This window comes from Martes martes (genome assembly GCF_963455335.1).
Source record: "Martes martes genome assembly, chromosome: 6".
In the NCBI taxonomy this organism is placed as follows: Eukaryota; Metazoa; Chordata; class Mammalia; order Carnivora; family Mustelidae; genus Martes; species Martes martes.
In genome coordinates this window covers 59,065,983-59,079,840 of record NC_137893.1, presented here as the reverse complement: position 1 = coordinate 59,079,840, position 13,858 = coordinate 59,065,983, and the positions used below count along the sequence as shown (strand labels likewise).

The following is a 13,858-nucleotide window of genomic DNA, read 5'->3' as shown; positions in this document are numbered from 1 at the left end:
GCCATGAGAAGGCTCCCTCAGACTTGTGGAGAAGTGGAAACTACGGTGGTTAAGATAGCAGCACACTAAAATCTCTTCTGCGGAAGAGAGTGAGGGAAGATGACAAATTTTGAGCTGACCAATTAGTAAAATTAATAAAAACCATTTCTGGTGGCAGGGATGAAACACATGGACAGGTTTCCCGAGTTAAAAATTTAGGTATCTGAGAGCCCGCATCGGCTTGTTTCCTCGGTGCCTGGGATGCCATGGGCACCTCCTCCCCTCTACTGACTCTGGATCTACAGTTGCCCCAAGAGAAGAGCTGCCTTGCTCTGTGCATGTCCCCACCTGGCCCTGCTTCTTCCTGGATTCTTCAAACTTTTGACTTACTTGGAGAGCCCAGAAGCTTTGCAAAGTTCGGAGCAGTGAGCATTTTGTGATTTTTGCCAGTCATCTCTGATGTCACCTTTTCTTACATTTTAGATCATGTTTTGCTAATACGAGGGGCTTTATCTTTAAGCTCAGAAATTCCTTCTTGCTTTATTACAGAATAAGATTTCTCACTTTTACTATCCCCCATTTAATCTACAGGTGTATATTGGGGGGAGCAAACAATATATTGAATTACAATATGGAATGTACAACTTCCTATATCTTAGAGCACTTTTCCATGATATTTTTATTTGTGATAGACCTGTAAATTGTTAGGACACCTTAGGGACTCTCCCTTACCCCATCCTGCCAGGAAGGTCTGGTCATTTTTCCAGCCCTGCCTGCAGCCTGGGTCACCCCAAGAATGCAGGTGCATGGTGACCCCTGTGCACATGCACACACATACAACCATCCTTCAGCTTTTTATTTATAGTCAAAAGTGGTCATAGGGATATAAGAAACCTAGATATCCTGACAAATGCAAAGACAAGAAGTGTGGTTTACCTCCATGGGGACCACTGTGAGCTCTACTCCATATCCAGTACACCAGACACCCTGGAAGCAAGGCCCAGCAATCTCATTTTTAAGAAGCTTATCTGGTGATTTGATGTACACATTATTTTGAGAATGCACCCAGAGGTCTGCCTGTGTCCCCCAGATGCATGGAGGTGGATATGGGGCTGCCAGGTTTCTTATTATCCAGATGAGCAGGGGCTGGTAGATGATACCTCACATTCAGAAGCCAGTTTTGCCTCCAAGGAAGAAATGATTTTTGTCTGGGGTTCACGTGGTATGGGAGCTGTACTTTCCTATTAAAAACTATTTTGGAGAGAAGGAGGAAGACCTGAGAAATGGCAGTAGAACATGCTCTTCAGATCTTTAGTTTATTGTTTTGTATTGTACAAAAACAGTATTCTAGATTCTAGAGCTCTAAAATCATCTTGAGCAAGTTCCCTAATTCATTCATTCTGCTGGCCTGAATTCATGCCATCACACAGCGTCATTTTATCCTTCTATGTATTCCCCAGCAAAGTTTATTCTAAGACTCCCCTTTTGGTGTAGGCCTCTGATGGCCATCACAGATAATCAAAATGTCTTTCCTAGGAGCATGTCCAGATCCTCCTAGTTCCTTGTAAATCCATTTCTATAATCCTGTTAAATACCCTTAAATTCTTCCATCAATACCTCAACTTCCTATCATCTTCTCTCCATTTTTCTGGCAAAAGAACATCTGTTCATAAATCAAATAATTCATCGCTTAAAAGGTAGAGCTACAATTCATGGGTAATCTATTCCCGTGCATTGACAGTGTAGCTCTGATGATAGATAAGATAATTTATGTGGCACGGGACCGGGCATTAAGCAATATTGAATCAAGTAGTGAAAAGGTAATTCCCTCTTAATTATCTTTCAATCCTTCTGATTCTGTTTAGGGGAGTCTCTATTTCATGCTAGTACATCTTTAATGCCTCTCTAATGCTTACTAACCTCCCTACTGAACACATCAAGCTCAGGCCTCAGAATCAGAGCCGTCAATCAGGCTCATATATCTAGCCATATATTTATTGAAATCAGTTAGTTTTCATTGTATTTGTTTTTGTGATTGTCTTCTATCAAGTGATATTCTATTTATGAGAGTTTATAAGTCTCTTAAGTTTCCCATTAAATACACGTATTTTTTTAAATCTGAATCGAATTAAGAATACTTTTTTAAAAAATGAGATGGCTTGAGAGAGGATTACAGTATGATTTTTGACTTTAGTATGCCCTAGGCACTTTGCATATTTGGAGCCTTTCTGACATTTACTTATATGTGTGTGTGTGTGTGTATATATATATATATATATATATATATATACATGTATATATATATGTATATATATATGTATACATATGTATACATATGTATACATATATATATACATATATATATACATATATATATACATGTATATATATATGTATATATATATATACACACACACACACATTTATTTAAATATATGTATTTTTATAAATATTTATTATAGATTTTTTATACTTTATATGTATATATTATATATGTAACCTTTTATGACTGCATTATATGAAGATAGATATAATCATCAACTCTAAAAGTTCATTTTTTTTCTTTTGATTGTAGAAGAAATTGAAACATTTTCATGGCCCTTGGACACCATGTCTACCAAACCTAAGGCCTGGGTGACCCCTAGTATGGGATGTAGCAAAGCTTAAAATACTAGTTTGTTGGGGTGCCTTGGGTGGCTCAGTGGGTTAAAGCCTCTGCCTTCAGCTCAGGTCATGATCTCAGGGTCCTGGGATCGAGCCCCGCATCGGGCTCTCTGCTCAGCGGGGAGCCTGCTTCCTCCTCTCTCTCTCTGCCTGCCTCTCTGCCTACTTGTGATCTGTCTGTCAAATAAATAAATAAAATCTTTAAAAAAAAATACTAGTTTGTCATGACTGAAGTTTGAGGTGCACTAGTTTAATGGAACCCCCTCATTTTACAAAAAAAAAAAAAAAAAAAAGTACTGAGCTTCTCAAATGTAAAAGAGCCTGACTAAAGTCTCATAATGTGGTAGGAAGGATACAATCAGAACTAGATCCCAAATGCCAGTTCCCTGATCTTTCTACTTAATTAGACTGCATTCTTCCTTGGAGCCTCTCCTACAAAGCCTTTTTCTTAATCCCATTTCCTTCACATCATAATTGAATTATGGGCCCCTCCTTGAATCTAGCCCTCTGCTCAAGGCTGGGTGTCTCTGTGCAGAGGTAACAACACCTGATGGATCTTCCTCGGACTGACCTTTGCCTTAGGATGCTGGTCAGTTCGTAGTGGTAATCACTGCGCCATAAAGGAGACACACCTGAATCTCATTAAGAAAATCCACAAAGGATGCCAAAAAAGATGGATTTGGGCTTCCCTTTTTGGATGCAATTTTTTGAACACAGTCTCATTAAAATTAGCGGCACTGGAAACTGGAGCTTGGGATAGGAGAACTGCTTATATTTTAGATCAGTGCTTTCCAGGGCAGAGTTGATAGATTAAATCAAAGGTTTATTCATTGGGCTCTCAACCTTTCATCTGATTTAGCACTTACAAACAAACAGTAGAACCTCAGTAACTCCGCTGTGGGCAATTGTTCTATTGACAATACACTGCAGAAAACAGTCCAACGCAATTCTTAAGAACCCCTCTGGCAGCCAGATTTTATCTCTTTCTTTACTCATTCAAAGTCTATCTGAGGAACCTGAGGATACTTTAAAATGTATTTGTGGGGACAACTGGGTGGCTCAGTCAGTTGAGCACCTGCCTTTGGTTCAAGTCATGATCTCAGGGTCCTGGGATCAAGCCCCAAGTCAAGCTTCTGTTCCGTGGGGAGTCTGTTTCTCCCTCTGCCCCTTCTCTCTGGTCATGCTCTCTCTCTTTCTCTCAATCTCAAATAAATAAATAAAATCCTTAAAAGATAATAATAATAAAATAAAAGGTATTTGTGTTTGAGAAATAGAAACATATCATTCCTGAATATACCTTTTTTTTTTAAGTTTTCAGATAATCTTTTATTGAAGTATGTTCCTTTGTGGTTCTTAAGGAGCTGGGCATTCCACTGTACCACTGTTGATATCATCTATGATGTCAGGAGGATGGTGGCCGTCAACATTGCAGCCCACAAACTGGAAGTCCCCAGGTTCTCTTTAAAGGCTCCAGAGAGCTCTCTGATTATAAAGATTGGTAATGCATCTGTTGGGCAATGTTGACAATTTCATCAAAAGTGAGAGTTTCACTGTACTTGATGGTTTTTTGCTTCCCTCTGTCTCTGACTGGCTCCTGGGGGCCTTTGACAATAGGGCACAGACAGAAGGTACTACTCAATCTGGGCCTATTCCAAATGGTCAGTTTCACTGTCATGTTAAGACCCTTCTGGTCACCTATTGCCTTGCATGTCACGAACTTTTTTGGGAGACAGACCCAAGGTCCAGTGTTGGAGCTTGAGGTAGATGTGGCATCGACTCCCCAGCTCATGCACTCGGTCTGTGACTTTGATCTCATTGGGGTGGAGTTTGGGCCACATGACAAAGGCAGCTGCCAGATGAACCAGAGGCTGGTTGACCAAGAATGTTACACCTTGACCTCCTCTGAGCCAAAAGCTGGAAAAACTGCCTCCAGCCATCTTTATCAGTGCACCACTGAGAAGTCCTAACTTTATGCCAGCTGGTTTTATTATTATTCAGAATGCTTATATGCCATAGGAAAGAACACATTTGGCAAAATACTTTTTTTTTTTTTTTTTTTTTTTTTTTTACAGTGAAGACTTCTTTGTTTATTTTGAGGTCAAGCAAAAAATAGTTCTGGTCAATTGAGTGACAATGTAAGTGATCTTCAGTCATGCATTCCCACAGGTTTATTGAGTCAAATATTACTTAACTATATCTTTGACAAATACAATTCTGATGTAGAAAACAGAGCCTAGCATTTGGAAACAAAGCTGGTCTTGAACCCTACTTCCAGACATACTAGCTCTATGATCTTGGGCAAGACAATGATCTTTTCTGAGTGTTTGTTACCTCATCTGCAAAACGTAGTTAAAAGTTCCCATTAAATATGTTGCTTTGAAGATTAAATCATCTCCACGAGTATTTATTGAGCATCTCCTATGTGCCAGGCTCTTTCCTACAAATACCACAGTGAACGAAATGTAGGACTACTGTTTTTGGACACCAGGTGGTTTTGAATGGACTTGAGTATTTCCTTCCTGGTTCTTAAGTCATTCAAGCAGAGTGTTGCCTGGGAGTGGATTAGAACTGGATTTCTTGTACCTGTAGTTCTAAAATAATTATCCCTCTTGTTGCTACAGATTTTGGGTTACAGTGGAGCTGCTAAAGGTTACTTAGAGATTCAGCAGGCCCATTTGTATATTTTTACCATTTTCTTAGTTTATAAAACCTTAACTACCTGCAGAGCAATGTTTATATTTGCTATAAATATTTTACACTACTTTTACTTTTGTCAATATGTACTGTTTAACAGTAAACATCATTTGTATTACACATTTTTAGAGAGGGAGATATACATTCTTCAGTGCCTGAAAATTCTGAATGATATGCTGTTACCCAAGATTTGCCACTGGGCCAGCTGGCACACAGAAAGATCTTATGTCACTGATTATGTCATTGATGGAACAAGTAGCTCCTTTTTAGTGGTGATGATGCCATTAATGAAGTGATCTAGAAAGATCTTCATTTTTCAGAGATTTTCTGTCTGGCATCATCAAAATACATCCTAACCCTTCTAGGTATGACATCTGATAATCAACAAGGAGGCTAAGTAAAAAAATGATAACTGGATAACTAAGAATATTCAGATTAGTTATTTGAACTTATATAATTTTATAGAAAAGGGATGATTTTCTACTCAGTCTGAAGCTATGGATGAAGAGGTAGAATTTAAATGCTTTTTAATATTAATAAATCAAAAAATAATATATCACCATGGTTCTGTAACTCACACAGGCCACCAGAGTCAGTTAGCACTATCTTCAGTGTAAAATGGAGTTAATAATTCCCGTTAAGAATGTTGGGGCTTTTTTTTCCTGCATGAGATTTGATAAGACTTAGACTTATCGTTAGCTATACATTTGAATTTTACACATGAATGCACCATTGCAAAACTACTGTTGGCTTCTCAAACTGTTGGTGAAACTCCAGGCCAATGTCATCTCAGGTGACTAGATTATAGTCAATAAAACAATAAAATAGATCTTTAAAGCACATACTATCTCTGTATCAATACACATGTACATTTTGCATGGTTCCTTTCAGAGCTAATTATACTGTTTTAGAAAAACAATAGAGAAGCAAAGAATAAGGAGATATAAAGCTACCCAACTGTGGAATTACCCACCTGATGTTTTAGGAATACCAGACTCTAATTACTAATCTATTGGCATTCAGCATAGTTATCTAGAGGAGAACATTTAAAGCAAAGAATTTCCACTATCTTCGTAGTTCTTTAAAAATCCTGTATTTCTATTTTTTCTATAAATATAGGCAATTTGTTGTTTCTAAGATGTTCACTTTGATATCACTACCATGTGTTTTCCTGTCAAGGCCCACCTGCCACCTGGAGCCATGCTACTTATGAGAATTTGAAAATTATAATATTCAATTTCCTGAACTTTCCTTGAATATTTCAACAATACAGGAAGAACAGAGCAAAGATTCTTTCATGGCCATTAAGGAGGTACCAAGTAGAATTCAAACTTACTCATGGTTCAGTTCTCAGTTCTGCCATCTTCTTACTCTTGAGAAACTTCAATGTTGACAGATAAATCTATATCCTAACCCAGTTGTACCTAAGAAGATCTTTGTCCCTTACATCTGTTCATCAAATTTCAACACCAGGATAAACTGACTTTCCTTACTTCTTACCAAATTTTATCCCCGTCTTGGCCCACTGAACTGAGCATCAGAGTGGTCACTGAGTCCAAAAAACAAATGGGAAGGTCCCATCAAGCTTCTTTGGAGTCGGTCTTCAAACATCATATCTAGATCCATACTCTGCTGGTAAAAACCAGTACATCCTTTCTGGAAACTAATTTGACATTATTTCTTAACCTGCTGCTATTACACACATAATTTGGCATTATGCCTTTAACTATAAGAAAATTATTTAACATTCAAAGAATTCTATGAAAGATATTCATCATGAAATTTTTCATAAATTAATAATTTAAAATCTTTTACTACTTAATGTCCAAGAACAGGAATTGGCCAAATAATTTTGGTATATCCAATATATCCATAAAATGGAGTTTCGAGCAACTATAGTTAAGGTTAATATTCTAGAAGAATTTCTGAAATGGCATATTAAAAATTCTCATGTTGGGGCACCTAGGTAGCTCAGTTGGTTAAGTGTCTGACGCTCGATTTCGGCTCAGGTCATGATCTCAGGGTTGTGAGCTCTAGCCCCCAGTTTGACTCACACACAGGGAGTGGAACCTCCTTAATATTCTCTCTCTCCCTCTGCACCCCCCCAAAAATTCTCATGCTATAGTCCCAAAACAAAATTCTGTGCACAGTATGATCTTAACTATGTATAAATAATATAAACAAGGGGGAGGGAAAGCATCTACCAAAATATTGACAGTGGTTATTTTTATTCCTTTCTTAGGTTCTAATTTTTTTCCTATACATCCTTCAAAATTACTGAAATTTACTGTGACAGTTATAAATAAAATAAAATTTTAAAAATTCAGATATAGAAGAAAAACACCAGTAGAACAATCAATGGATCACATGTTTTCTTGTCCATCCTACATCTTAGACAAGCCATATACAGTTGCTCTCTGCTATGGTGCTTTTGCTAGGAATTTGCACTATCCCTTCTCCTACTGGAGACAAAACAAGTATTGAGGGGCAATGATAAGAATCTGTGTCACCTGCTCTCTGTTCTTTTTCAGCACACAACAGTTTTGCCCTTTATATTAATCGAGATGAGGACATCACACCATGCGTATCCCAGCAGGAGCAGCGGACTCGCCGCCATATGTACCTTCTCTGTTGGCTATATATTATGGTAAGGACAGTGCCTGCTGGGCTTTCGTATTGTATTAGATTTTGCACTGCTAAATTTGGGCACATATTTCATTATGGATATAATCACTAACAGATTCACACTGCGTGCCTCATTTGGTCCAGGACCTGGGCTTTGTCTCATTTCCCCAGATGCTTATATTTTTAGAAAGTATACGCCAAACCTCACACAACAGGAATTTGTTGAACAATCCCATGTAAGCAATGGTTCTTCCAAGGCTACATTTTTCAACTCTTTTTCAAACTAAATGTTTTTCTTGGACAGCAGTTTTATTGCTTAAGGGCTTTTTGCTTGGGATTTTTTTGTTGTTGCTGTTGTTGGTGAGCAAATGCAAATGAGGACAGAAGAAATGGCCTCTTTAGAGGAGTGATCTTAAACTTCATAGGAAACAAGTGAAAACGGACATTCTTCTGAGTCAGTTTAGAACCTGTCTTACAATTAGCGATTATGCATAATAGGCATTTAAGGGTTTGTTTTGTTTTTTAATTGGGATAAATAAATTACAAGAAATCTCCACTTGCTCCGTTGGGCACGAATAAGTCTCAAGTGGGTGGTGCCACATTTATCTGATAACAGCACAGTTGACTGTTGGGTTTACTTCATATCAGTTTCAGTTCTTACCATATTTTAATATTTCAAAATTTCAAAATTCTTTTAAGACAGAATTTCTTACTTCTCTTTAGAATTCCAAATCCTTTTTGGAGGACTTGTACACATAGAAGAGGTCCCTCCCACCCACTTCTGCCTTTCTTGTCCTGAGTTCTGGGTCACTATCCCCCCCTTAAGCCTCAAGGACTGCATCACGTTCTTCCAAACACCCCCAGAACTATATTTAATCCCTCCAAAATCCCGGAGCTTTTTGGGAGGCCCAGTCTCTGCAGAGCATTTGCTCTAGCCAGCCCAGAAGTACAAAACAAAGTTCAATACAGTACTTCACGTACTTTGCGTGAATGACCACATAATGCCCCAGATCTGACCAGAAAGGAAATTTGTTTCTAGGAAGTCATACCCTGTGGCTAGATCTAAATGGACCTCCAGATGAAAGACCCCAGAACAAACATGCAGTAATGCTCATTCTATCTGCCATTTCATTGACTAGTCAAAGTCCATTGGAAAACAAAGTCTGTTTGTTTTCCTCATCACTTTCTAGATTTTTTTTTTGTTTCAACCTAAAATGTTAAGTACTGATTTTCTCTAGTAGAAAAAGTCTAGGGCACGTGGGTGGCTCAGTCAGTTAAGCAACTGTCTTTGGCTTAGGTCATGATTTTGGAGTCCCAGGATTGAGTCCCACATCGGGCTCCCTGCTCAATGGGGAGTCTGCTTCTCCCTCTGACCCTCCTCCTTCTTGTGCTTTCTCTCTTTCTCTCACTATCTCTCTCAAATAAATAAATAAAATCTTTAAAAAAAATGAAAGAAAGAAAAAGTCCAAATGATCAGGGCTTACAGGTGAAGTGTGACTAAAATTATGTCTCAAAAATGAATATACATACTTTATATATGTGAATTTGATATTCAAATGACTCTTATCTTTCAGAAGATCATGTAGGGAGGCTATGAATTATTCCAGGGATGCATTCATCTTAAAATCAAAAATCATTAAAAAATCAAATCCCTCCCTTGCTCCCAAAAATATAGTCTCATTACTTTGTGCTCATATTTGCTTACCTGTGGGAAGAGAAGCTTTTTTCTCTGAGATCTCTGGGTGTATTTCTGTAAATTCATTTATACACTATTAAATTATCTGAACCTTATAGAGTCCCAGAAGTCTCATGAACTATGTATTTTCTGATAGCTTTTCTTCCACTGTGGGTACACTCAGTCAACGTTTCAAAGAGACACATGGCAAATACCACATAGTCTTCATTATAGACCCCCAAGATCCCTCATTAAAATGAATCATTACTCATGCTCTTCATGCCAAGTGAGGCTTGCCAGGCCTGCATACTCCCTAAGTAAACCAGTACTTGTTTGGACATGTGTTGCATTAACCAGCAAATTCTCTCAGATTTGTTCTGAGAGAGCTTTCAAAGTAGACTTTTTCCTTTGGTGTTCTGCCCTAGGTATTCATAGCTATGCCAAGAGCTAAACAATGACCCTCATATCCTGTCATAGTATATAAATCCAAGGATTTTCATTGTTATCAAAAAGGTACTGACTTTTGCTCCTTCCAGACTATCTCAAAGCTGCCATACCAGTGACATGATAGTGGAAGTTTCAGGATATGAAATCTTTTGGTAGCATACCAGGATTGTAACTGGACATTCCAGAACTTCATGCCAAAATGGAAGAAAGCATGCCTCTTATCATACACTAATTATAAAACAAATAGATCTCCCCTGCCATCCCCTGCATGGTCGAGCTGAATCCGTACCTCTGCATCTGCTGGCCAGACTGTCTGTGCTTTGCTCTGATTCCCACTTGCTGTCCATTCCCACATGGCTCCCACTCCACCTAAACCTGTTCTCCTTCTAGATTTGGATAGCTAAAGTTGCAACAACATATGGGAGCTTTCACTCATAGACTGGAGCCCATTGAGCGGCCACCCTGAGCAGTTCCATTTCCCAATCCCTATTTCAGTCCTCCCAAACTGAGCATCAGAAGTCATTCCAGACTCCCTTTCTACCTTCTTATGCTTCCCACCATACCTCTCTCCACTTACCCAGGGTCTGGGACACCAGCATCTCCCTATCCACTTATGGTGGGCTCTCAATACCTTTTCTGCATACATCCCCTCCATCATCATTCCCCCACACATTCTGTGCGGTTGTTGTGGGGTTTCCCCTAAAAAATGGGGTGACCTGTATTAGCTTATGCAGGATACAACCCAGAGGTCCTCTGGGTTTCTAATGCAACTGTAATTAACAGGAATTGTAAGGAATACCATTCTTTTGAGTACTGTGCCAAGTGCTTTTCAAATACGTTATTTAGCTCCCCAAATAACCCTTTGAGATAGGCATTATCTGGCCTATTTTACAGATAAGAAAACTAAAGCTTAGAGAGTATATGACTTGCCCAAGAAAAAGCCAAGTATCCTTGTTGTTGCCAGATCTGGAATGCAAGCATTGTGTATCCACAGTCTGTACAATTCACATGTTCTCCACTGCCTTCTGGGAGAAGAGTACCTCTGTGGGTGAATAGATTGTGTGTTTAGTTTTTGTTTTGTTTTGAAGTAATACATCAGAAGCAGCATGTCTAATAGTTAAGACTACTTCATGGGTTAGAATTCTGACTCCTTCACTTAACTTTTCTGATCTCTAATTTAGTCAGATATGAAATAGGGACAAGGACCTCATGGGACAGTCTTGAGGATTCAGTTACAGTATATAGAAGCCATAGAACAATACCTGACACACGCAAAAAGTTTTTGTATTTTTCTTTTATTGTCAATAGTAGTAGTAGTAGGAGTAGTAGTAGTGGTGGTGGTGGTGGTGGTGTTAGTATTAGTATTTCTATACTTACTGTTCTGAGGACAATGCAGAGAGTGTTTTCTTATCAACAGTCTGAGAATTTTAGTTACAATGTTGTAAGCCTTTTGCTTTTACTTTTATTCTTTCTCACTCACTCATACACTCTTCACTTTAAAAACCCAAAATAGCCCTAAAGGATATGAAAATATCACTTTTGTTTGCTTTTTAAATTTAAAAGAACCATCAGGAAATCCTGAAGGGGAACCAAGTAAAACAGAGAGCTTTAAGATCATGGAATGTGATACGCAATGAATGAATCATTGAACATTATATCAAAAACTAATGATGTACTATGCATTGTATAATCGAATTTAAATTAAAAAAAAAAAAGATCATGGAATGTTGACCACTGTCATCCTCTAGTTGACAAATTCTGTGAGAGACGGTATCCTTACTCTACCTGTACAGGACTCCTGCTGGTGGCCAATCTATTCTTTGGCTGGGGCCCCCCAGTGCCTCACACCTTTGTCTCCCTGTATAGCGTTTGTGGTACTCACTACTTTGCTTTTCAATCTGAAGGACACTACTTTGCTATTCAGCAGTAGGTCTCCTCTGTCCTGAAGTTTCTTCCATCCCCTGCCCATTCTCCCCTCCCATGGTGGTTCTCATTCAGTAGACCCCACATGAGATCTCAGGGTCCATGCATAATACATGCTAACACTAAATGCAAGGCACAGCAGGAGCAGGGAGGCATTAGGGAAGGGGAGAAAATGAGTCATAGGACTTTCTTCTAATGGATAAACATTTCTTGTCACTACAGTGAGCTTATTTAAAGCAGAATAGAGATTTCTGTTGTCTCTGGGCCCTAATGGTTTTTTATAAATTTCACAGTCCAAATTTCATTACCCCAAATGTGTCCATTGTGCAACTTCTCAAAATAGAAAACAAAACAAAGTAAAATCAAGATGAAGGATGATCATTCTTACATGACACAGTCTTAAACTGCCCGAAATCAGAGTTCTAGCTCCATCAAACTTGATTATACTTTAGTTATGCAATTGCAGATTATTTTTGCTCCCCTATTGAAACTTTTCTTTATTTCTTCAAGTTTGTGCTGGAAACAAATATTGTTTCTTTAAAACAGAGGGAAAAAATCTTAAAAATAAGATTGTACTCAAATTTAAGTCTTGGGAGGAATTTTTAGCCATGAACAAGTAAAATTTTTAGCGTAAAATTCACACCCTCTTCACTAAAAAAAGTGAAATTTTAGACCATGTAAATTTTAGACATGTGAAGTCCCCTTACTTCATTGGATGCTTCTTCACCAGTTGAGTAAACTGACCAACATGTCATTCTCTGACCAGCAGATGACATTTTCCTTTGTTCAACTTGAATCTTTCACTCTACCGTAACTGCCTGTCCTGATGACTTTTATATCTCTAACAGTGCGTGAAAGTTTTCCTGATGTCCTGGCAGTGGAGAACAGGGACCAAGGTGAAAGAGGAGTGCAGCATATGCCTGCCTCACATTCTGAAGAAAGGTGCTTCCCTGGGGCCTATAAAAGACAGCCCAAACACTTTGTTCTCTTACACATCACCAAAGCCATCCATACTCTTTGCCATGCCTGTCTTCCTAACCTTCCTTCTTCAGCCTGGCTGGGGAGAAGGAGAGTGTCTTTGCACTCTTGAGTTGAGGTCTAGGGGAGCCATTGGGGAAGGAATTGCCTCCCCACATTCACCAAAACCAAGGATAACAGACTCCAAAAGAATCCTTGGTAAATCAGGTATAAGACAGAAATCTAACTTAGGAAGAGATTTGTGAACATTCATTTGCCTCCTGCCTGAGCAGGAGGGAGGGAGGGACAGCTGTAAAGCAGCCTATGACCACATCACTTGTATGTGGCAAAGATGGATGTGTTTCTTGTGGATCTGGTTTGACATTGAGGGAGAGCACTAGGCTCAGCTGTCTTAATGGTGGCCCACCCAAGAAGGCCAGCCCCTAGGCAGGGGTTTCCAAACAACAAGAAATTATAGCATCCTGCCATGAGCAGGACTCAGTCCATAACCCACATATGGAAATTCTGAATTAGAGAATGCCCTCAGAGACCCCTACAAACCTCACACATATGTACCACATGCAAAAGTAGGCATCGAAACATCAGCCTCACAGCATCGATCAGTGGAGAGCGGGTACTAGCAAAGATAAAGGGGAAACCACTTGCACAGCCGTGGACAGTGAAGTCAAGAGTTATTCATCCTCCTCCCATTTCCCCTCCCAGATCCCCAGCTAGGAAAGAGGCATCCCAGAACCAGGCTATGCCCTCCCATTCTACTTCAAGGTACTGGAGGAGGAGGCAGAACAAAAATACAGAGCCCCCTTCCGCTCAAGACTCTGGCAATAATTCTGGTATGTTCAGTGCAGTCTGAAGGCTTGTGTTGGGGCTGAGTGA

The 13,858-nt window shown here is 39.1% G+C and overlaps 1 protein-coding gene across 4 annotated transcripts in view; it reads left to right on the top strand.

Annotated features, from left to right (window-relative positions):
* The window catches only part of AIG1 (androgen induced 1), a 247,583-nt gene that overhangs the window by 190,288 nt on the left and 43,437 nt on the right, over window positions 1-13,858 (top strand). For 2 of the 4 annotated variants that reach the window (XM_080805481.1, XM_080805483.1), the window contains exon 4: window positions 7,869-7,984. The exons of the other annotated variants lie outside the window; for them this stretch is intronic. In XM_080805481.1, coding sequence (XP_080661607.1) covers window positions 7,869-7,984 — 116 coding nt within the window. The remainder of the gene's footprint in view (window positions 1-7,868; window positions 7,985-13,858) is intronic. 4 annotated transcript variants of the gene reach the window in all.